Source organism: Mauremys mutica, chromosome 10 (genome assembly GCF_020497125.1).
Source record: "Mauremys mutica isolate MM-2020 ecotype Southern chromosome 10, ASM2049712v1, whole genome shotgun sequence".
Classification (NCBI taxonomy): Eukaryota; Metazoa; Chordata; order Testudines; family Geoemydidae; genus Mauremys; species Mauremys mutica.
The window spans coordinates 58,400,393-58,425,508 of record NC_059081.1 but is presented as its reverse complement, the minus strand read 5'-3'; the positions used below and the strand labels follow the sequence as shown (position 1 = coordinate 58,425,508).

The following is a 25,116-nucleotide window of genomic DNA, read 5'->3' as shown; positions in this document are numbered from 1 at the left end:
GAAGAGATACAATGTATCACCTATCCAGGATCCAAAACTTGAACGGTTTCCCTCCCGTGTTCTTTGGTCCAAAAGGACCATCACCTTCACCAAAGACTGAAAGCCTTCAGCACCACCTCATTTTCTACAGTGCAATTTTGTTTTGCAATATAAGAACCTGCAGCACTTAAAAGAACATGGAAATGTGAATAATCTTTAAAAATCTTGATCCGACTAATAACTTTCATTTAGCTAATAAAATGTTCATGCAAATGTTCTGAGTTGGATAAATTATATAGGACAGTATCTGAGTATTGAATACATAATTTATTTAAGACTTTTGGGCAAGTGATTACATTAATGCTAAAGAGGATAATGAAATCCCTCATCTGTAATTATTTGTATTTGAGAATACATTTATAATAAAAAAAGCTCAGGGCATTACATCAAAGATTTCTGTCTTTCATGGATAACTGCACATGGTTTTTCTTTCCACTGCAAGATTCAGATTTAATGTGTCTTATTACTTAGCCAGTAAAATTAGAATGCACTCAAAAATTCTGGAGATTACCATTGGCTGCTGGAGAATTCCACTGCACAAAGCTCCAAGTGGGGGAAAGATCATCTCATAAGGGCGACAAGGATCAGCAACCCGGACTCTCTCAAGGATAAGCAAGGGGTTCAGAGCAGTAGGATGTGCCAGAGATAGGTGCCCGATATGCTGATTCACAGCATCCTCTGAGAAGCCTCCCTCGGCTAATTAAAACTGCCCTCCTTTGGAGCTCCAGGGAAGGCAGTGGCTAAGCATTAACATGGGCAGAGAAGGAGGCGGCATTTTGCATCCTCTACACATCAAGAGAGCAGATTAACATTAGATTAGAGAGTCAACAACACATGTCCCTTTACACTGTCACAAAGCAAACATGGGTAAGCAGTTAAATGTGAAGAGTTGGTCAATAAATTATCTACCATAGAAAATCATCAACTGCATAAAGCAGGTATCAAACATCTTCCAGACAGAGACAGGATTCCCTGTTTTGTTAGGGAGGAATATAAGATGCCTTATAAAAAAGATAAGAAAAGGGAATGCATGGGATAATATGCAAGGGTAACATATACTAAATATTGGGCAAAGGTCAATTATACAGTTAAAGTTGAATTTGCTTTTCCACTGCAAACCCTATAGTCAGGATCGAATAAGTCTTTTGAAGGTTCAGCAGTGCAGTATACTGTTTGCTACCCAGAAGCAATAAAAACATTTAACAATAGTTGAAATAAGTCGTTTCTATTTCAAAAACAAAAGAAAAGCTTTCCTTTTCAGTTGAGTCACTAAGCAGCTGAAGAAGTCAATCCTTTGGATTTTTGAGTGGCAAGTAAAATGGAATTGTTGAATGATAACCACAAAAAAAGTTCACTCACATTACTGCAAACGTAAGTCTCTGTCTTGTCAGTCTTTCGCAAAACCCTGTAATCTTTGCCTGCAAATTCTCTCAAGGTCTCTCATGAAGACTGCACTGTACACTACTGATAATGTAGCTCATCTGTTCTATTGTTCTGGCTTCTGTAAAAAGCAAAACTCTTATGAATACATGGCTATTCACATTAATTTTAGGGTATGTCTCCTAAATGAGAAATACTGGAATTGTACTGCAGCTTCTGAATTGCCTTTGTAGAGAACAATCACAATAAAAACCTTTAAGGTTTAAAAAAGGTAAGAAAGCCAGATCCTCCCCTTCATGGTTACACATTTTACAAAATTAAATTGACTTAGAAATGTTAGTTAAATTGGTTACTGTGTGCCAGCAAATGAGAAAGAGGCAAAACAATCTTGGCTCCAGATAGATACAAAAAGAAGGTTTTTATTCAGTATCACAAAAGACCACATATGAACAAAGACTTATTGTGACCTTCTCAATTAATGAAACTGCAATAAGGCAGTGGTCCACCTAAGGAGCCAAAAACAAATTAAATATTTTGTTCTGAGGAAGAGACAGCAAAGACTTATCAAATTCATCTTCCACCTGCCCTCTCCCATTATTGGGGGAAGTTATGGTGTTTGAGCAAGTATTTAAAGAGAAAGTATTCTAGGGAATATATTCTGAACTGAAGCGTCCAAATGAATTGCTTCTCCCCCACTAATCCTCTTGCTCTACTTTGATTTTCTTCTTTTTCTTCTTTTTCTCTGTACTCTGCAAAACAAATGAAACATTTCTATGAACATACGATAACGGAACAGGTAATGCAGAACACTAACAGGAACAGCTAGATAACTTAGGACTTGGATAGTGCTGCTCATATTCACAAAGTGGTTTACAAATGTTAAACTGTTGTTAGGGGTTCACAAACTCATTCATTTCCTTCCCTAGTCTCAAAGAAAAGGATGCTCACTGGACTGCAGGAACCCATAATTACCTCCAGTGCAAAGCAGGGCAAACTGAAGCCTGCAAACATGGAGCTCAGCCACAGAACAGACTAATTTCTACGGACTTCACAAAGCAAGACATCCTTTTGTACCCATATGGGAAGAAGTCATCAGCAATAGGGGTCTGCAACTGAGATTCTTCTACAGATTTCAGCATTTAGTGGAACCAAAGCTCATTTGTAAAAAATAAATAAATAAAAAGGGAATGTCCACACTACTTTCTAAACAGTGCTAATTCCACCACTAGCACAGAACAGGGTAACTATTGCATGCTATCTGAGGAGTAACATTTATCAAAGGTGCTCAAACTTTTTGGTCCACAACCCAGAACACAGTTGAAAAATCATTCCTTAACTCGCCATAGCCTCCCAACATACTGTGGCCACAACATTGTGGGTTTGGGGTCACAGAGAGAAAGACTGGAAGCTTCTGGGTCTTATAGGAGTGCACTAGAGTGGAACAGTGGGTGAGTGGGGATGTGGCCTGAAGGAGCTGCTGTTAGCAATGCTTTTTCCTCCTCTCCCTGGCAATCAACATCAAGGATTGGAGAGTTCCATTTTGAGGGGCTGCAGGGCCAGCTCTACAGCCTCCTTGAAATGCTATTACTCCTCCCCTGGAGCTGAGCACTGCGCAGGCAGGGAAGTGGCCTGAGAATTAGGTGGGAAGTGGGCGGGGCAAAGAGTAAGGTGCTCCCTCCCTCCTTAAGCATCCACAGTGTTCTAGTGACCCCAGCTTTTAGTACTCAGCCAGAAGGGTGCAACCCAACTGGCATTCCCTCCATTTCCGGGTTGCACTCCACAGGTTTACAGTATGGTTTCGCTGGCACAGGTCTCAAAACAAATCCTTGTCCACTTTTACAGGAAAAACTGTCGTGAGTCACTACTGCTGGTAGCTCACAATTGTAGCTAGCATAGTTTAAGACCCCTGGCGGCCCAAAACAGAAAACATTTAAAGAATGTGGCATTCATTCAGTGCTTAGTTGTTTGGCAGCCACTCTGTATTGCCATTTAGGAGATCTTTTGGCTCACAGCAGCAGCCTAGCTGGTGCAGCGAAAGGGGATGGTGCAGCCCCAGTGTCGCACAGAAATCTTTCTGAGCTATTAAGGGACGTTGCTGAGTGAATACCACTGAGCGGATTGAAGGACACCCTGTCCGGTCTTTAGAAGAGTAGTGGGCATTAAGCTGAACTGGAAGGGTAGACGTATAAAATTAGAGATCGCATATCAAAATAGGAGGGTAAGAGAGCAGGAAATAGTGTACTTGGAGACAGTCATGAATTTCCCATTACCCTAATTTGTAACCTGATCCCTTTCATACCCTTCAATATTGAATATTACAAAATAAAAGGGCTGAAGAGAATATAAAACAATAGTCCCCATACACTGAGCTATACAGATATGGGTATTTTTCTCCCCCTCACTGTTTCGGAAAGAAAATATCCTTGCAGATTTCAATGCAACTGATCATTTAGAATGATTCTCATCTCACCTCCACCGCTGTGCTAGTGGATGGTTCTTCAGCCAAAGCTGCTTCTTCCTCAGCTCTCTGTTTTTTTTCCTTTTTCTTTTTCTTCTTTTTGACCAGTTCACCTTCCTCTACATCTGCCTCTTCTGTGTCACAGAAAAGCAAAACATTAGGCTGTCAGTTGTCAAAAGTATTTAAGGCAGAAAGCCGTAGCTGCACTGTGTGTTACATGAGAGGATGATGAAGCTGTGCATGTCACAGTGCATTCAGGAGTCCTTCATGCAATTTTACCTCTCTTCACCACCTCTTTTCTCCCACTCCCCAATATTTCCCTTTCACGTGCCTACTGCCCGCTGGTATCAGGGCTCACAATTCTGCTTAAGACTCAAAATATCATCATTCAAACAGACCTGAACACACAGCTATCTACAATTAATTTTCAGTTCTGTCTTCCAACAGAATGTATGGGCAAGTACAGTATTATCTACTACTGATTGATATTACAGACACACACACACACACCATTTAGCTTTAGGAACCTTCAGATAGAGAAATCAAGCATAAAGCACTACTCATATGATATCTTATGCAGCAGAGTCACAATACCACTAAAGCCCCACCTCATTAAATTTCTTTGCTTAACTGAGTCAATCTTGGATACCACACTCTTTAGCACGCAATGCCTTGTAATGCGTAAACTCATGATGTAGCAACATTACTTCAGTTTCTACTTAACTGGGATGCTGATGCCAGCAGCATTTGTGGCATGTAGTCATGACTCAAAAGAGGAAACAATTAGTATACCACTTCCAAAAATCAGAACATATTCAACATTGAAAGTGAGAAGGTGAATCAAGTAACACAAAAAAGTAAAGAAACATCTCAGATAAAATAAACTGAACAGACTGGACTTTCCCTTAAAATTACAAAAATGTAGCAGTAGAGTTAACTCGTTCAGACCAGCAGAAGAGTAATATGATACAAAAAAACGTTTTAACATTTGCCTCAAGTGCAAACATAAGACACAAAATTGACTCCAGTGTATAAAATGCCTGGTCACATTGTGACAGATTTATGTTACTAATTTGCCTGGGGCTTTAGGTGATCAGGCTGAAGCCACAGGATTTTTAGGGGAGAAAATAAAGGAGCACACCAAGTGACTAAGTTTAAAGCTTTATTAACCAAATAACAGCAGTGAGTGCTGGGTACGCCCCACCTTATTTAGAGGAAGGAAGTGCCTGAGCCCTAACCCACTTCTATACTTACACATGCACAACCCACAGCTGGCCAAGCCTGGGTGTAATGTAAGAAGAAGAGGGGGAAGGGCAGATGAGAGTTTTGCCCTGTGCAGAGGTTGTTTAGGGTTTGCTGTAAATTTTTGACTTTCTTTAGTTTTTGGAAGGGTTTGAAAGTGCTGGGTTTTTTGGGGACATTTTTGTTTAGGGACCCTTGCTTTTTTGTGTGCTTTGTATTAGTTTGAACCGGCTTTTTGTGGCTATTTTAGGTTTTTTAAAACATACCAGTTTTAGAGTTGAAAGGCTGTTATTTTTTAATTTACTGGCTTTTGCAATTTTTTTAAATTTTGCAACCTTGTTAGGTTGGTTTGGCTTAGTTTTTTTTTTTTAAATCTATAGGCTTTTGGCTGTTTGGCAGGCAGCAGAGAGCTTGTTTGTGTGCGTTGGCGTTGGGCGAGTTTTGTTTCTTATTTTTGAGGCTAGCTGGATTGTTGAGTTAATCTGTTTTTTGTCCGCCCCCCCGGCCTTTTGCAACCAGCCAAATAGAGCAATACATGCAGTTTACCAATAAAAAAAATGCTCAAACCCTCATTAGAAGAGGATTCTAGATGAAAGGCCTGGTGTGTACAATAATAAACTGATTCCACAACAGACATGCGGGCCAACATGCAACTAGTGTGTGCATATAATACAACCTCCTACACAAATTGATAATATATACGTAAAGAGAAGTAATAACATACAAATAATTGTACTCATACATTTATCTTGCTATGCAATGTGACATACGTTATTTTGAGTCACATTTGCTGTACTGTAAGTTTTCATGCTGTTGGGATACTGAGCAATGTGCTGTGTGGTTACCTTTGGAAAATAACCTATGTTATTACTGTGTCATCTGCTTTGAAACACCAAGGGAACTGTCACAAATTTCAATGCAAAATAATGTATTTTGTATTCACAGGTCTTGTAATTTCTCACAGTGAACAGCAGGATGCCTTAATAAAGACTTAAATTGCTAGTTTCCAACAGAGCTCATCACAAGATTTCACATGTTCGAACCTGGACAGAATGAGGATAACAGCTCCAGGGAGGCTGTTCTTTTCCCTCCAGACCTGGCACGAGCAAGTCACTCAGCCCAGTAGGGTTTCTTTGCAATACAGCAGTTGACAAGAGAGGCAAGAGCCTTTGTCAGCAGGCTCTGAACCAGACAGAACAGCACCCAGAATAGCTTAGCTTGACTGATGTACCTACGAGTACCTATACAGTGTAGAGATCAGTACCCTGGGTTCCACCATGAGTGTTTTACCATACAAAAATCTTTAATGCATTTTTACATACCAAGCACTTTGTATACACATCATACTCCACCCACTTCTTCCAGCATACAGATGACAGGTCAAATAGCATATGATTAAAATGTGCCCTGAGAGGTAGCCCCCGTCACTTGAGCCTTCCCTGCAGGGTTAACACCATTAATTTATTTTAAAAAGATGCTTCCCTTTCTTGCAGTACAGGAGTTTTAGTGACAAGCCATAGCTGCACACTATGACCTTTAAAGTAAGCTGAATGTTTTACTGGTGAGCACTATTAGTGGTCATGTTAGAAGACTAAAACCTCAAGTCATTCTGTCCAACGTATACTCCCATACCAGGTTTCCCACTCCCACTGAAACAGTGGCGTTCCAGGGACAGTGTCAACTTATTTTCTAGACAGTTTTAAAAAAGTTAAGTGACTTCAGATACTCTGCCTGCCAATTTTTGAAGGGGTTCCAAACACTATGTTTAAAAAGCACGTGCGCGCCCCTGGTTGCTGTTTGAAAGATCCACGCAAATAGGGAAACATTGAAAGTGACGTCCAAAGCGCTACCAAATGCTCAGAGGAAACAGAAACTAAATTCTCTTATTTTTGTTACAGTAACATCAGGCACACAATTTTTAAGTTGGTGTCCCTTTCAGGTTGTAATGCTGAGAAGACACCTCAATAGAGCACTGCAGTTTTAAAAAAAGTTAAAGCCAAGGAACCTAAACACACTTGGGGTTTAAGTATATAAAGCCTTAACTCTGCATTTCTAAATCATCCAATGCACTCCATATGCCACTTAGAGCTACCTGCCAAACTTCTCAAGCTACCACTGCCACAACACATGATGGACATGTCAGCTCTTCTGTCATCTACCTGAAAACAGTGAGGTCATGATCTGTCCTGTTTCAGAGAATACCACACAGGTTGGTGGAAGGACAGTCCACAGGATGGGGAGGGTGTAAGGTGGATGGATAGCTGATTAAATGTGGGTGGAGAGTAGTATGAGGTACATTGAGAATAGAGTGGTGCTGTGCTAAGTAAAGTTCTATTTTGCAACTGTATACAAAGGATAAACAGAAGTTTGGATTTGAGCAGAATGGTGGCTGGGAAAGGTATTTGTGAACTTCGTAGATACAATAGTAATATGTGAACCTTGTGAGGTTGCGATTTTAAAGGGCATAAGAGGACAATGAGAAAGGATATGTCTGCACATGGATGGTAAGAGATAAATAAGCTCTTCAGATCTACCTAACTCAGTGTGTACAGCCCCTAGCACAATAACGCCTCAGTCATGATTGGGACATATGGATACTACTAAGCATAGTACAGCTGGCTTAAAAAGAATTAGAGTTGGGAGAAAGGTCTGGATGGGCAGAGTGCACAAATGTGAAGGGGAAATTTTGTAAACATTAGCGCAAAGCATATATGTTACTGGCCATGAAGTAAGATGTACAGCTGTGTGCTTTGATGGAGGATGAAAGACACCATGAAGGTGGTTTATGGTACCTCAATTTGGCATTCCTATAACTCAAATTCTCACTTCTAACTTCACTTAGGAGTTTGCAGCTCTTCAGTGTTTTCTGGGTATTTTGTTTTTTTCTTTTTGGAGTAAATTTTAATGATTTTTCCTGAACTGTTTACACCCTTAATTCTAATTTAAGAAAGTTTGTTTGCAGACGATAGCAGCTACTTAGATTTTTAAGATGTGTGTCTCACCAATGCACCTCTTTATTGGAAAGACAGGACCATGGCTCAGCTCTGGACTTGCCAACAAAACCAGGACATCTGGCAAAGTTTAACTTTGCCAATCCACTGAACCACGCTGAAGTTTGCCCGCCACATATGATATTGGTGGCTCCGATTTTCCAAGCTCTCACCAAAACTAAGCTTTGTATATCCCCAAAATGTTAAGAGGCACCAGTAACTCAGTATGGCCAAATGAATCAGAGATATGATTCGTAGGCAAAGGTATTTGTGGTATAATCCATTAGTAGACATGCTCATGAGTGTAAAAAAAAAGTTAAACTAATCTTTAAGAGCCATACCTGACTAATATGGAATTGGCTGTAGATTTTCTCCTTCTAGGACAGGGGCTCTCAAACAGGGGGTTGGGACCCCTCGGGGGTCACAAGGTTATTACATTGGGGGGGGATGGGAGCTGTCAGCCTCCACCCCAAACCCTACTTTGCCTCCAGCATTTATAATGGCGTTAAGTATACAAAACCATGTTTTCAATTTATATTGGGGGGGAGGGGGGTCACACTCAGAGGCTTGCTATGTCAATGGGGTCACCAGTACAAAAGTTTTGAGAACCACTGTTCTAGGAGAATACTTGAGAGAAGTGTCAGCAAGGAACCATGTTTTCTGAGGCAGTTTTGGGGTAGGGACATAAGTATGAGTGTTTCACATCTAGGTTTACAATGGAAAGGTAGTCTATGGAAACAATTCTGTGCCTATAATAAAGGGTTAATTTAGTGCTGACAACACATTCAGAAGGGTCTCAGAAGAGGTAGTGACTAAAAATGTCCACATACTCCACAAGGAATTAGGCAAAGAACATTGAAATCATCACAGACCACTCATGTGTCCGTTTCATTACTGTATTAAATATCACAGCAAAAGTCATGATGTGGACCTTTTCCCCCCCCCAACACTACAGAAAGACAGATCTGTACCACGGGAGAGGGTAGCCCCAATCTTCAGCTAAGTTACAGAGCCCGTGAGCCACTCCACCAATGCAAGATGCCATAAAGCCAGCATAGCCAGCCCCTAGGAAGATCACCTTGGCATTAGGGGACCTGAGGATGATGCAGAGCCAGCGCAACTGCGCTGAAATCACCCTCACTGTCCAATGTTGGTGCATGGAAAATGGTGGCTGTAGGGGGGGTTGTGGATTAGGCATCCCTTGTAGCGGCCCTGGCTGCTCTTACAGCCTTTGCCAGCCATTGTTTACTCCTGGGGGAATGCTGCGCCACTGCTCAATGCAGAATTTTGCAGAAATTAATGTTGTGCGCACAGAGTTTCCCTTTTCCCCCCTACAGAAATGGGCTGCAGAGATGTTGGCTGCCAATAGGGATCACTGGACCAGTAGAGCCCAGCTTGGAAATAGAAGGCAAGACCAGTGTGAGGTGGAGGGAACTGGAGGGTTCCCAGCAGCTGCAGTTCCCAGCATGCCCTGAAGGAAGGAGGCAGCCGCATGCAAGAAACTCCGTATAAACCTGGGACCCAGCATCAGGTGGTTTCTCCCTCGGGATCCCTGGAGGCCCCCCCAGCTGGCCTCTGTGGGGTAGAGGGTGTGAATGTCCTCTGGGGGTAGAGGGTGTGAGCAGATGCTGGCCTCTAAGGAGTAGATGATGTGAGTGTCTGGGGTGAGGTGGCGTGCAGCTGTGGAGAAGGTGTACGAGTTTCAGGGCGGGGGGGGGGGGAGCTGCAGCTGGCCTCTGGGAGGGGTGGTGGTGAGTGTCTAGGCCAGGGAGGACCCCACAGCTGGGCTCTGGGGGGTGGGGAGACAGTGTCTGCTCCCTCCTCCCTAGAGCCCAGCCAGGGCGGCCAGAGAAGCAGGAACTGGGTTGTCATGGGAGTTTCTTCAACTCTCTACTCCGGGGGGGGATTTTTGTATGTCTGTGTTGTTACAGACATATTTGCTGACAGGAATTTTGAAATAAATTACCGAAATAATTGAAACTGGTGTGGTTCTATAGTGTTATTTTGACACACAAAATCTGCAGAATTTTAAAATATCGTGTGCAGAATTTGTAAATTTTTGGCACAGAATTCCCCCAAGAGTAAATTATTGTGATTAGATCATTGCAGCTGACATAACCTGGAGTAGCTCACAGCCAACTCTGGCTCAGAGAAACTCAAATGCAGCATCTCTGTGCTCCTCTACCAGAGCAAGCATCAGGGTAGTTTTGATGTTTTGGAGCTGAGGAATAAGTAGCTTTTTAGCACAGCTATCGGCAGTTTGCAAAGCAATTCTCAATACAAAAAATAACCATTCCGAACTAACAATGCAAGATCTTTCACAAGGTAACTCAGAGCTGGTAGCTAGCTTATCAAGGTCTATCACTCTAGAATGGAGTGGTTATTTTTAAACACACATACAAATAAACTATTATCCAAACTCTAATTATCTGAAATTCAGATTCTCCCCAATTTTGGATATGACCCAAACTATTTGGATAATAGGGGTTTATCCATACTCATAGTAAATGGGATAAACAAGTTAGCACAATGCCAAATTTTTAAAAATGTGAGCCATTTCTTTTCATGATACCAAACAATGCTAGTTAAGGATTAATCTACTCAGCAAGTAATTCTGTAATAGACATCTGATTTTTTTTTTTTAAACCTCTTCTATATTATGCTTAGAGCATCACTGGCCTTTTAGAAATGTATATAAAACAAATGCAGTCCAGTTTCAGCCCACAACAAGATTAAAAAAAACCATGTCAAACTCATGGAAAAACAGTTGCGTATTCTGAAAGGCCACCACATGCCACTCTAATTCCCGTTATACAATGCTCGCAGGAAATGATGCGTTAGACACAAATACAATAACCAACCTTTAATTTCTACTTTGATCTTCTTTGCTTTTACTGTAACCTGCGTCTCCTCTTCTTCCACCTCTTCAATTTTACGTTTTTTTGGAACAGCAGGGAGTGTAGAGTCACCAGAGGGGTCATATACCTTCACTTCACTGGAATGAAGAAAACTGAGTAAGTTAAGTTGCAACCTTGCAAGGGAAGAAACAGCACTGTAAATAAGATACAATGGTGAAATGCTCACTTTCAATTCTCTACCATCACCACCTCACTGTATGATTTTCAGTGGAGACAGGACAGCTAATGAAAAGTGAAGAATCATTGGTGGCCTGGTTTCCATTTATGGAGAAACAAACGAACACAGGAGCTGTATTCCATGTAGTACAATTGAGAAACAAGTAGTATCTTGTACTGGACCAATGTCTGTTGGTGAAAGAGACAAGTGTTTGAGCTACACAGTGCTCTTCTTCTGTGTCGCTCAAAAGTGGGTCTCTTTCACCAACAGACGTTGGTCCAGTAAAAGATACCCTGGCACCAACAAGGCTACAACTCCACTGAAAACAGAGTACAACTGTCATCTGCCCAGAAAAGCCAGTTCAGGTGGTGAATTTTACTTTTTATTATAAGGGTCATTGTAATCAAGATTTCAATTCTATTATAGTCTGAGACCACGGCATCCATTATGTTGCTCTCTCCACAGTTGAGCCTGAAGAATTGTTTCGTTCAAGAGGGTGTGGCCAGGTGCACAAGCATAATATAAGAATGGCCATACTGGGTCAGACTAATAGTCAACCTAGCCCAGTATCCTGTCTTCCAACAGTGGCCAATGCCAGATGCTTCAGAGTAAGTGAACAGAACAGGGCAATTATCAAGTGATCCATCCCGTTGTCCACTCCCAGCTTCTAGCAATCAGACGCTTAGGGACATCCAGAGCATGGGGTTGCATCCTTGACCATCTTGGCTAACAGCCAATTCTTTTTTGAACCCAGTTATAGTTTGGCCTTCACAAAATCCTCTGGAAACGAGTTCCACAGGTTGACTGTGTGTTGTGTGAATTAGCACTTCCCTTTGTTTGAAACCTGCTGTGTATTAATTGCATTGGGTGACCCCTGGGTCTTGTTGTATGTGAAGGGGTCAATAATTCTTATTCACTTTCTTCACACCATTCAGGATTTTATACACCTCTCTGATACCCCCTCTTAGAAAAGTCATCTTTTCTAAGATGAACAGTCCCAGTCTCTTTAATATCTCCTCATATGGAGGCTGTTCCATACCAGTAATAATTTTTGTTGCTCTTCTCTGTACCTTTTCCAATTCTAATACATCTTTTTTGAGCTGGGATGATATGGCAGGGTGTACTTGCCCTTCACTGGAGTGGAAGGGGCAGCACTCTAGCAGAAGAAGCCACGCCCTCTCAACCCTGCTGGGCATGCTCCAACTGCTGCTGCAGTATAAAAAGGGAGCAGCCTAACTCAGTCTGGGCTGAACACCAAGGAGGAAGGATGCACCATGCCAGCTCCAGCTGAGGAGCAGCCAGGATCCAGGACCGCGGGAGCAGGAAATGCCAAAGCCCAGGCAGGTGCCCAGGTACCTGAGGATGTCCCAGGGAGATTGCAGTCACTACCCAAGGAGCCCAGAGACGAGGACACCGTGACTTCAACTGCAGGAATCACAGTAGGAAGTAGCCCAGGGAGGGACTAGCCAGTGTTTCTGCAGCAGTTGGCATGTTTCAGGCAGATTCCCTGCCGGATTAATGGCAAACCCATTTGCCATTACCAGGGCCCTGGACTGGGACCTGGTGTAGTAGGGAGGGCCTGCATGCCCCCACCCCAGCGGCCCTAATTGGGGGGGGGACAGCCCACCAAACCCCTGCCTACTGTCTGGCCATTAGGCCATGCTTCCCTACAGCCAAGGGGCATCTGACTGGCTCTAGCTATTAGGCAGCACTGCCATGCAGACAAGGGGAGTCCACTGATGCTGGCCATCGGTCCATGCAGCCCAGAAGCTGAAGGCAGCCATATCGATTTAACTGCAGGGCTACCATGCCCTTGCCCCACCCCCAGGGTGACAGGGTGTACTTGCCCTGCAAAAGACTGCCACAACTGCATGCTGTATTCAAGGTGTGGGTACCATGGATTTATATAGTGACATATTTACTGTCTTCTTATCCATTCCTTCCTAATGGTTCTTAACATCGTTAGCTTTTTTTGACTGCTGCTACACATTGAGCAAATGTTTTCAGAGAACTATTCACAATGACTCCAAGATATCTTTTGGGAATGGTACCAGTTAGTGTAGCCCCATCTTTTTGTATGTATAGCCGGGATTATGTTTTCAAATGTGACTTATGTCTGTAGACCAGGCACTGAGACATGCTGCTGCAAGTTTTAAAATGCAGTATAGCTATTCCCTGCATTTCAGAAAGTCTACTCAACAGCATGCACAAGCCAGGCACAAGAGGCAGTTAGATATCTAATTCTGATTTTCATCTTGGGAATTCTGCTCTCACGTGTCTTAGGGTATGTCTACATTGCATTTTAAAAGCAGAGTGTCTCACAGCCTGGGTCTACAGACTTGGGCTCATGCTACAGTGCTAAAAACAGCTGTGCAGACGTTTCGGCTTCGACTGGAGCTCAGCCACTGAAATGAGAAGAGAGGGTGTGTTTCGGAGCCCAAGCTGCGTCGTGTAAACTGCTGTTTTTAACATCATAGCACATGCCCAAGTCTGTAGATCCAGTTTCTGAGACTTGCTGCCACATGTTTTAAAAACACACAGTGTAGACATACCTGAGACTCCTCCTTTGTTCAGTTCCTGTGTCTTCTGAAACCTTTCCAGCTCTAGCCACCCTCATCAGCATGCCCCCATCTCAGTACTCTGCCCACTCCTCTAATTCAGACTTCCTTCAATATCGCAACATCTGTTCCAGACCCTGGGGCAGTTAAAAGCTTGTCCCATCCAATGACAGCTACTCGCTGAGGCATGGTCTCTGGCATCAGTTAAGAACAGTATTTCTACTGAAGCAAAGGAGTTTTAAATATTGATCCTACTAACAATCAGAATATTTTATGGGTATGCATATACTGCTTCAGTAGTGGTGACAGGAGGAGCGCACCACCATAGTAATCCTCCTTTTGGTCATCACTAAAATACTATTGATGATCAAAGGGCTACAATGAGCTATTACAGATAAGCAAAGTTCAATGTCTTGCAAAGCTTTTGGGGGGGGGGGGGGGGGGAGAAAGGGGTGTTTGTTACAAAATACCATACAATTGATTCTAAGTGCAGTCTGATACATTTATGACTTAGAAAAAAACTGCACCCCATTCTGCAGTAAATGTAAGCTTTCATGTGGCAGTAAGTGTCTCTCACCCTATACAGACTGTGAGAAGGATATTTCTGATCCGACTGGCGATGGCCATCTTGGTCAAAAATTAGATGAGCGACACTGTCAGTAACTCCAGGGTGGTCCATGTCAGATTGTAACAGAAGCTCCAAGACACTTTGATATCAGTTCAGTCATAAAGAGAACTGACATTTAACACTTGAAAATTTTTATTGTTAAACCAGTATTACCGTAGGGTAGAATCTGACTTACAATCTGTCTCCCACATTACCTGCATCAGAAAAGCTGCTACTTTCCTATCAGAAGTGGCCATCTTGATGAAAACTCAGAAATATTAATGTCTACAGTTTATTTGTGGTAAAATGTACATCTCACCTTTTCTATTCCTGACTGCTAAACTGAGCCATACAGATTGGAAATTATCTGTAGTCCGCTCTCCTTTTAAGCCTAGAGCTCCATTTGTTAGTGCTGAAATGTTCTGCACACATGTCCAGCCAGGAAGTCAGGACTCCCCAAGTCAACACGCTGAGGATATACACGTATCAGACCACCCTCCTACTCTCCACCCTAAAAGCCACTTGTTCTCCACCTGCTGCCATTTCAAAGCTTTTCTATATGTAAAACCCTGCCATAGATCACGTCCTGGAACCAATCTACATCACTGAAAGATTTTGAAGATTTCTCCTGGGAGTTTTGTGACTGGCATTTTCTAAAATGAAACTGTCAAAGGAAGTTTCTAGTGTGGCTTTCAAATGTGTTATGGGGGGAAAAAGCTTCCTTAAACCCTGTATTTCTAAAATGTTAAATAATTCTGACTAGCATGAAATAAAACAGCTAGTCTTTGACCCTCAAAGCTATCAAAGCTTTCACAACTGATGCTAATAATACCCAATGTTCTCTCAGAGGATCTCAGCAACCCATTCTCAGAAAGTCAGGGCAGTTACCCTAACCTACCTGCTTTACTCTGCCACAATTGTGTTAAATGAAAGAAAAGTAGGTGGTACTTCGTAACGGGCATGTTGCCAGTATTTAAGTGCATGAAAAATGTTTTCTGGAACTGAAGTCAACAGAGGTCAAAACCCAAGTCTCAGGGTGATAAAAATGAAGTTATACACTGCCAAGCTGAACAGAAAACTACCCACCTCTTGTGCTGATATTTGTCTGCCCTGGCCAAGGCCTTTCCTGTGCCACTTATTCTTCTTATCTAGGACAAAAATTTAGAAGTGAAAAACAAATTACTCATAACAAAAACAATTTAGAACAAACTCCACAGCCCTTGAAAGGAATTAAAACTGCAAAGACAGGCATGCAACGCCTGGCAAAAAAGCCACATGCTCTCAGCTGCCAGTGAAGTATAACTAAACAATATTTACTTTTTGGGGCAAACTCGTGAGAGGGGTCTTAATTTGGATTTAGAAACGTAGATGTCAAGTGCACTGTATTTCTAACCCGTTCAAGGTTCACGAAGTGCAGATCCCTTTTTGTAATTTACAAGAAATGTCAATACTGAAGCTTGTGTAGTAGAATGTCTAAGCTTTAAAGGCTGCAGCCACTGGAGCTAAACAGGACCACGTACTTGGAGCAGGGTGGATACTTCACCCAGAAGAGGGCAGTGATATTATGTAGACAGATGCAATACTGGTGTGGGGAGGCAGGGTGCTTAGTACTTGGTGATAGGAGAAGAATGGAGAACTTTGCATCCTCTTTGGCTGACAATGGCTTTCTGTTTACTGGCTCCAGAGGGGGCTCTTGTGGACTACACATATCGTTGACCAAAGTGGGCAATATTAGAAGGGAAGAATCCTTAAAGCTCTAGGGAGCTTACTTCCCAGACACAGAAATGCCACAAAATATCAAGCAACCGCAGCATCCATGTCAGTGGAACATATGTCTGCATCTCACTCATGCTCCCGGATCAGAACTGAGGTTTCACACTGACATCTCAATGTAGATATGGAATGAGGGAAAGCTAATGCAAGTGGTGGCCTAGGAATGCACGGATGGGCTCACCCTGAAGTCCCCCACTGTCTGTCCCAGTCTAGGCCAGGGAAAAGTATGGCAAGGGAAAGTACCACAACCTTATGCAGGGAAGAGGAGCTGGGAGAAGTGCATTCTCGGAACCACAGCCCTCACATAAAAGAAACAAAATGAATATCTCCTCTCTCCTGGATAGCTTTAATTTAATTATCTTTTCATCACTGCATCCCAGGCTCACCCCTTTCTCTTCCAAGTGTCTCAGTCTAGTCTCTACTTTTAATCTGTTCTCAGCTCCCATTTCAGCACTGGAGTCTTCTCCAAGGGCATCATAACGAATAGTCAATGCAGTTTTGGCTGCTAGCATTCGAGAGATCTGGAAAAAGAGGTGAGTGTTAAATGCTAAGATTGGACACAAGGTAGTCACTTCAGTGTTAAGATTTTTTGATACGGTAACTTTACTTCACCATTCACCCTTCTCACATCAGGCCAACTTGACATATACACGGGAAGCAATCTGCCTTTAAAAACTGATGGAAGAACTTTTTCCTCAATGTGAACACACATTCAAAGTCATGTTACAAAAAACACCTTTAAAATTCCTCATATCCTTTAAATATAAGCTGTTAGTTCCAATATGGAGTAGAAGCCTATGATTTCACGGATTTCCTCCTCTGAAATTGAGGAAGCCTAATGTTATTTTCATGTATTTTACTAACAAAGAAATTTAACCTGTCTTAAGAAAGTTTGGTTCCCAGTGCTAATCAAATAATCCAGCAGGATTTTGTCACTCAAGTTATCACTCAGAGACTTTTGCATTGACAACTCTATTCCCTTTTTCTAATAGGAAAGAAAGTGACAGCTGACTGCAAGATCTGTGGTGCAGTGGTATTCTGCACATCATCACAAAAGAAAGTAGTATAGCAAGCAGTGGAAAAATCCCTATCAGGACTCTAAAGTTATCCATCTAATCGCCACAGACATTCACCTGCATCAGAAAAAGCTAATCAGCAAGATAAATCATTTCAGCAACTCACCTTTCCTTTGTTTTTTGCAGCAGTTTGTCCCACAAGGGAAGCATGATAAATCAGGCCAAACTTGGGTGTGTCCCGTTTAGTCTTCAGGGCTCTAAAAAGTGCTTTTTCAGCACCCAAAATCTGAACAGTGGAAGCTGGATGTTTAGCCAGATTCAAAAGGGAACCTAGGGCAGAAAAAGTCACAGCCTTATCAGTTTAATCAGAATAGGAACAGCCTACGGTATGCCTATGCGCAAATAAAATACCAGTGGCTGGCCTGGGTCAGCTAACTTGGGCTGCTGGGCTATAAAACTGCAGTACAGATGTTCAGGCTCAGGCTGGAACCTGGGCTCTGAAACCCCGTGGGTCCCAGCACCCAGGCTCCAGCCGAGCCCAAACCTCTACACTGCAATTTTATAGCCCCGCAGCCTGACCCCCCACAAGCTCGAGTCAGCTGAGCCAGGCCAGCCACTGGTATTTTATTGCCGTGTGGACACACCGTTACAAGTCTGAGACCGATACTAGGAAATGAGTGAAGGTAGGAGACAAGTTTCAAGCTTTGATGGTGGAGGATTTATAAGATGATTTACATTAGTTTTGAGGAGGAAGGGAAGTGGTGTTGATCCTCTACTACTTAAGTAACAATGCTTAAGACCAATTCTGTATCTCCAGGTTTCATTTGGAAAGGAGGTGGGAAGACTGACTTGACACAAAACATCCCACTGGATTAATGGGTAGTGCTGACTGCACTCTGCAGTAAGAATGCTGACAGCACAATCTGTAGCTGGCACTACACTTTGAGAAGGTGAGATAAACCTAACACTTTTCAAGTCAGTCTGACATCAACTAAAGCCCAACCTCTTAACAGATTAACTCAGATGCGACCAAACTGTTGGCAACAGGCTCAGAAAACGTCTCAGAAGAGGTAGTGACTTAAGTTGCCCTCATATTCTGAAAAGAAGTCAGGCAAACTGAAAAATGAATCATCATTGACTACTTCTGAGCTCGTGCCAATATTCTGACATCACACTAGGTTCTTCTGGCGTTCATCAAAATGCTTTACATCAAGAGCTTAGCGCAATGCTTTCAACTGGCCAGATCCTTAGGGAAAGCTGTTGATGAACTTATCTCGTAAAGCTAGTTCACATCTAACTTGCTATATACTGATCAAGGTGACCTACCTGCATGAGCAATAAGCCTCGCTCCAACTAATTCCCCGACCATAACAGTGAGGTTAGGTGCAATGGCCATCATTCTGTTCTTGAGATAGTCATACAGCTGTGTTCGATACTGTGAGATCTCAATCACCTGGTACAGACATCGGAAGATCAGGTTAAAGGAATCTAACAGCTAACAACCAACTGTAAAAGCGTTAATGTGTGTGTCAAACACCAAGGATTGCCATCAGGAGGCTGTTAGTGAATTTGTAATTGTATTACTGAATTACAATTGTATAATTCAAATGTATAATGTCAGAGTGAGTTATAGCAGACAAATGTAACAGGGTGTGAAATCCTAACAGCCAAAAGTGAGGTTAACCTGAAAGCTTTATATGGGCAGCTTCACACGAATACAATGCACAGGATTTGTATTTCTCTTCACTATGCTGCTGCTATCAGTAAAACCCCAATATGCCAAGTACAGTGAAGGACAATTACTGAGGCTATTTTCTGTAATACAAAACCTGGAACATTCTGTTTTAACACAAATATTTGTAACCATTCTCTTAAGATGGGATATTCTTTACTTCAAAGAATGTTAGACACAAAAAATTAAAGCGTATCAGTGGGCAGTCAGCGTGATACGGCAGACTGAGTTTGGGATTAAGAGCCAGGAACTCTTTACTACTCATCCTACCACTGTCACTGACTGTGTTGGCTTGGGTAAGTAACAAATAGCCTGACTCTGCACCACTGAAACAGGAGTTTTATCTTTTACGAGAATGGGAGCAAGATTAATCCGTTTGGCCTCAGTTTTCCATCTACAAAATGGGGCTAGCACTATACTTTTATAAAGCATTTTGAAACGGAGATGAAAGGGGCTATATAAACGTAGAAATTACATAGCATCCTTCTTTCTAAGGATCTCTGAGCACTTCTTAATATATGTTAGCTTTCCTCTCACAATCATACCCAATAACCTCCATCTCCCCTCCATGTCAGCAATCGAAGATGGCATCAGATGAGGTAGTGACTGTGCGCCCTCATGTTTGTACATCAGGCGAGCAACAATACAGGAATCATCACTGCCATTAAGAAAGTGTGCTGGAGCAACCATAGGAAAACTGCTCCTTAGGAAAACAGCTGTCTGCAGAAGTAGTAGCCCACATTGCTACACATCTTAAATTAAAGCTCTAAATGTATATATACACCTGGTCACAGAGATGCAGTATATTGTTTATGTCTTCTTCTGATACTTCTGTCCCCATGGAGATCTCTGCAGCAGCCTTCACATCCTCCTCAATCTCCTCTGGCAGGACTTCCGAGAGGTCGGAGGTAGAAAAGTTTCTTCTGTCTCCTGTGGAACAAGATTGAAGGTGGGGAGAAAAGGAGAAAGATGATCAAGTAAATCAAAAACAGAGAGAGTATAAAGAGGTAAGAGCCAACTGTGTCAACATGGAAACACCTACCCATTAGGGAGGAATAATCAATTTCACAAATACAAAAGAGAAAATGACTGCCTAGGAAGGAGTACTGCAGAAAAGGATCTAGGGGGTTCGAGTGGATCACAAACAAACCATGTAATACTATTGCTAAAAAGCAAGCATCTTTCCGAGACGTATTAGAAGGAGTGTTGTAAGCAAGGCAGGAGAAGTAATTCTTCCACTCTACTGATAAGGCCTCAACTGGAGTATTGTTTGTCCAGTTCTTTACTGAATTATGGTGCCAAGATGTGGACAAATTGGAGAAAGCCCAGAAGAGAGCAACATAAATTAAAGAAAACATGACCTACGAGAAACAATTAAGTTCCTCTCTGAACTGCAAAGCTACCACATCACTGTACAAATCAATAGGAAAAAAACATGCCTAGATGTTGAAATGCAGATGTCCACAAGATTAAACCCATTGTTACTTCTGTTCCAAGGAGTAAATATAAGCCAGCTGTGATCTCAGGGAACACCAAAAAACACTAAACGTTTCTCTCTCTATATCAGTTTTAAGCAATAGTTCCCAAACTATGGTCTGTGGACTAACGGTGGTCTACAGAGCACTTGCTAGTGGACCTGGGAGATTTGGCCAGTGCTAGCTCTCCTTGTTTCCAACTACTAGATTACAACAAACTACTGCCAAATTATATTACTTCCCTAACATCAATTTCCCACATAAGCATTTTCTAGAGTGTCACTGAGATGATACAGGATTGTGAACAGGTGAAATGGCCTGCACATTAGTGAACAGCAGGAAATCTGGCCCATAATGCACTATTAAGTTGCAATTCATACTAATACTCAACAGTCTCCCATGAATGCTCAAAATTGTTACTCACCAACTTTCCGCACACATTTACAGTATGTTAGGTTATCTGTGACGATTTTGCCTAGTTCAGGGAAGTGCCAGCCATACCATTCCCTACAGCGCATGATATAGTTATTCAGCTCTTTATCTAGGTCGTCAAGAAGGGCTGCAGACAGGACAGACATGTTAAAAAAAAGTATAGTCTAAAGGGGAACATTTTAAAGTCAGATGTAATGAACGCTGCAACGGGAAATATCAAGGTATTTTTCCACGTTTCCTTTGCACAAATACAACCGCCAATGTACTGTGACCAGGTTGGTTGTCATTTTATTTTAAAATCATTGAAGGATTTGTTTCAGTGAAGAAATGTACTTTGCAAACAAAACAGATCAAGTATCAGAGGGGTAGACGTGTTAGTCTGGATCTGTAAAAGCAGCAAAGAGAGTCTTGTGGCACCTTATAGACTAACAGACGTTTTGGAGCATGAGCTTTCGTGGGTGAATACCCACTTCGTCGGGTGAATGCCGACGAAGTGGGTATTCACCCATGAAAGCTCATGCTCTAAAACGTCTATTAGTCTATAAGGTGCCACAAGACTCTTCAAAACAGATCAAATTACACACTACGTTAAAAGAACATTAAGGTTGCATAAAACACTCAAAAGTCAGGACATGCCAGAATTAAGGATGCTAATGCAACCCTGCATTCTTAAAGACAGCTGTTTTATCTTCCACAGAAACAAGCCTCAGAAATTGAAAGTTACCTCTTAATGCACAGTTTGATGAAAATCCTTCAAATCTTTTCCTCACTCAATGATTCCATGTTAATTTTACTGGGCAACATACATGCTATGGATCTTCTGTACAAAGTCACTTTGGAAAAGATTTTCTGAAAGTTTAACGGGTGCTAATGTGTTTCCCATAGGTAGCTACAACCAGGAAACATAGGGAACTTAGGGTTATGACTAACATTCTATTCTTAACTCATCCCAATTCACCTAGGTTTTGCAGTGTTTGGGCATGAATAATCCCATATGATCACAAGGACGGGCACAAGGATGAGTTTTGATTTTGAATTGTTTTGTTCATTTTGTCAAAACTCTTCTTTAAGCCAAACTTTTATCATCTTCACAATAATGTAAAAGAACCATTAGATTACGGGGGAGGGATAGCTCAGTGGTTTGAGCTTTGGCCTGCTAAACCCAGGGTTGTGAGTTCAGTCCTTGAGGGGGCCACTTAGGGATCTGGGGCAAAAATCAGTACTTGGTCCTGCTAGTGAAGGCAAGGAGCTGGACTCGATGACCTTTCGGGGTCCCTTCCAGTTCTATAAGATAAGTATATCTCAAATTATTAAAAACATGATGGTAAGGCCTGAGGTTTCATCACAGAGACCTGCCACTCAAATGATGGGCCTCTTTCACATGTCATACTCTGAATGTATTGCATATGAACAGTTTCCTGCAACAGTGATGGTTATAGGGAAACAAAGAGCAGCAGTTTGGCTATCTGGGAGTTCCAAGTCATCCATTCCAGATGGTGGATGTGTGACTTTCTGGCGGGATTGTGTCTCAGGTGTAAATCTTAACCCTCTAATCCATTTTTTTTCTTTAAACAGGATGCAGATGTCAAAAGCCACCCTGTCCAACTATCTGATATTTAAGTTACAGTAGCACCCTGGGGCCCAGATCAGGATTGGGGCCCTTCTGTGTGAGGCACTGTACAACCAGATGTAGATACAAACAGTGTGGAGGTGATACACTATTTTGTAGTTACTGCACATGCATAGTAAACTAAGTATGCCCACCTCCATATGAAATCTAAGTTACAATCTGTGTTTCAGTTAAGTGTGAAGAGACCACATAGCACCCCCCCAATGCAATAATGAAAGAAACTGAAAAGATTTAGTTTCAGCCCAGAGAAATTCTTTTCAGCTGTAATTACCCTTTAAGCTTATTTAAAATATAATACCTAAAACTAATGCAATAGACTGTCTACTCCAGTGCTGCAGATATAAGCTATAAGCTTATTTCTATTACAGCAGGGTAGAACACCCACTGCACATACTGTTACAAAGCCCCAAGGCTACAAGCATTTTCTTGTAATGCAATACGGACATTCCCATCTGCTGTCTCAGCAGTAGTGATGAAATTGTGAATTCAATCATTATTTTCAGCTCAACAAGATTCCATCGACAACAGAGCATGGAATTTGCAGCACTGAAGTCTTCCATTCACCGCTCCCTGAGACTGAGCAACTCGATTATAACATGCATTCTTCAAGAAAAAGAAAGGATTAGTCCGGATATTCTATTTTCCATTTGACAAAGAAATTTTAGTCTGTTTCCCTTGAGAAAAGCCACGATGCAGAACATGGTACTGTACTACCTTTTATAGTTATTTTCACGCATCTTTAAAACTGTTACTGCATTGTGGTCTCAGTTCACTTCACACAAGCTACCACCACAAATGGCACCCATAGCAGAGGTACCAAGGACCAAATTCTTAGGGGAACTATTAACTTCTTATCACTAGTCAGGGTGAGTCACACTGGGAATTGAAGCAATGGGAGGCTTGAACTCTCACTGCATCTGCTATAGCTGTTTTCTGGATACCTAAAGGTCTTCACCTTTTAATACCATCCTCTCCGACTATTTGATATTTAAATTACAGTAACATCTTTCATAAGCAATAGTTTTTAAAACTTCTGCTGGGTTGATTCAAACTGCACTGTTATACTAAAACACTAGCAAAAATCTTGAAAAGGGCACATTTTAATAACTGATAAAAGCAGAATACTTAAAGATGAAATTCTGAATATACTTACAGATTGCTTGGACAATCATTGTATCTACTTTGTCTGGGCTGAATTTCAGCTTGTATCGGGAGAGGCTAAAAACAAAGATATTGTTATTAGCTGCACCCCTGGCATTCCACTGCAAAAAACATTCTCCACCTGTTTTATTTTGCATGAATGAGTCCAGCTGTAGGCTCATTCACACTTGTTTAATTTAAAGCCAAGGACTGGCCTCTGCTGGATGTAATGGGAAGTTTGGAGAAGCACTGCTGCTAGTTGGTCCCATAACAACGGCAGCACACACAGTACCCAGTATGACGGGCTGAACCAAGGCACCAGAAAGGAGAAGCATGGCTGGCTGGCTGGCTCTCTGCATAGTCCACATCCACAGAGTGGCAGGAAATTTGCTGTTCATTACTTTTTGCAAATTTCTTCACAAAAACAAGTAGAGCAAGTATTTCCTGTTTTGCAGTGGTTGGGATTGATCCCCGGGAAACTGTGTCTATAGAGTAGTGAAACTCAGGAATATGACTGTAAAGAACTAATAGATGAACTTCCCTCGTCCTTCTAACCTCATTTTAGCACCAGCCCAACATCTATACTTGGATTTATATCTTCAAAAAGCATTAATCCTCTCAATTACCCCAGCAAGGAAGGTAACAATCTCCATTTTAGAAGAATAAATGAGACAGGTTCAGCAACTTGCCCAAGGCCATGCAGCGAGTTCCATTCAGAGTCTGGATTGAAGCTCAAGTTTCTAGCACCTAATTGTGTACTTGTCGTGGCTGTGTGCAGAGCTACTGCTCTGCTTAAATCTACAGTTGAGAACACTGCCTTTATTTAATGTTTATATTATGTACCACTGCGATATGTACATGGAGATATAAATTACATATCCATGAAACACTGAGTCCAACATTTACATTAAGCACTGAAGTATCAGATACCTCAGTGGTGATGAATTAATGTAAAATTCATTTTCATATTGCCAATGACTGCATTTTAAAGATACTATTCAATTACGTACATAATATACAAGAAAAAACTACTCAACTCAGGTTAACGCTACAGCAAATATTGAGAGGTCTGACTTGAACTTGTGGTGCTAAACACAGTGAACTTTGTAAGAGCTTGCTTCTAGAGCAAGATTTACCAAAATTAATGTCCTTAGACTTTGGGCCTAACCCTGCATTCATTTCACACCCCAGACTGCCGCTGATACCAAACGGAGTTTTGGGCGTCCAAGGATGCAGGAATGGAATAAAGACGGTGGAAAGTACTGAACTACAGCTTCAATGGCAACTCACCTATGTGCCAATCCTAAACACATAGCTGCCATTTCCCGCGATGGAAGGCCAGTGATAAGCCCCTCGATTTGAGAACGAATTCCTCTCATCAGTTCAGTAACCATTGGGCTATGAATACAACTTAAGTTCAGCTTGTCCTATAAAATTAAGGTGAATATTAGGTGTTAACCAAGTTAATTAAATCCTCTTACAAATTCTTTTTCAATACTACTATATTTATAGTTTTTCTCCTACTAAGGTATACTTGTTACCCATTTATGATAGGCAAAAAAAAAATCA

The 25,116-nt window shown here is 41.8% G+C and overlaps 1 protein-coding gene and 3 non-coding genes across 4 annotated transcripts in view; all 4 read right to left on the bottom strand.

Moving 5' to 3' along the window:
- Positions 1–1,818: 1,818 nt before the first annotated feature.
- NOP58 (NOP58 ribonucleoprotein) overlaps positions 1,819–25,116 on the bottom strand; it is a 35,689-nt gene continuing 12,391 nt past the window's right edge. The window contains exons 5-15 of the mRNA XM_044978540.1: positions 24,838–24,974; positions 23,561–23,625; positions 20,770–20,904; positions 19,655–19,800; positions 18,465–18,591; positions 17,305–17,468; positions 16,509–16,643; positions 15,436–15,497; positions 10,971–11,104; positions 3,890–4,011; positions 1,819–2,168 (exon numbers count right to left, since the gene is read on the bottom strand). Coding sequence (XP_044834475.1) covers positions 2,115–2,168; positions 3,890–4,011; positions 10,971–11,104; positions 15,436–15,497; positions 16,509–16,643; positions 17,305–17,468; positions 18,465–18,591; positions 19,655–19,800; positions 20,770–20,904; positions 23,561–23,625; positions 24,838–24,974 — 1,281 coding nt within the window. The 3' untranslated portion in view covers positions 1,819–2,114. The remainder of the gene's footprint in view (positions 2,169–3,889; positions 4,012–10,970; positions 11,105–15,435; positions 15,498–16,508; positions 16,644–17,304; positions 17,469–18,464; positions 18,592–19,654; positions 19,801–20,769; positions 20,905–23,560; positions 23,626–24,837; positions 24,975–25,116) is intronic.
- Positions 8,901–8,984, bottom strand: LOC123343474. Its single transcript, XR_006572261.1, has one exon. It is a non-coding gene; the product is annotated as a small nucleolar RNA SNORD11 (small nucleolar RNA).
- LOC123343473 lies at positions 18,195–18,280 on the bottom strand. The gene has a single exon (XR_006572260.1). It is a non-coding gene; the product is annotated as a small nucleolar RNA SNORD11 (small nucleolar RNA).
- On the bottom strand, positions 19,453–19,537 carry LOC123343476. Its single transcript, XR_006572264.1, has one exon. It is a non-coding gene; the product is annotated as a small nucleolar RNA SNORD11B (small nucleolar RNA).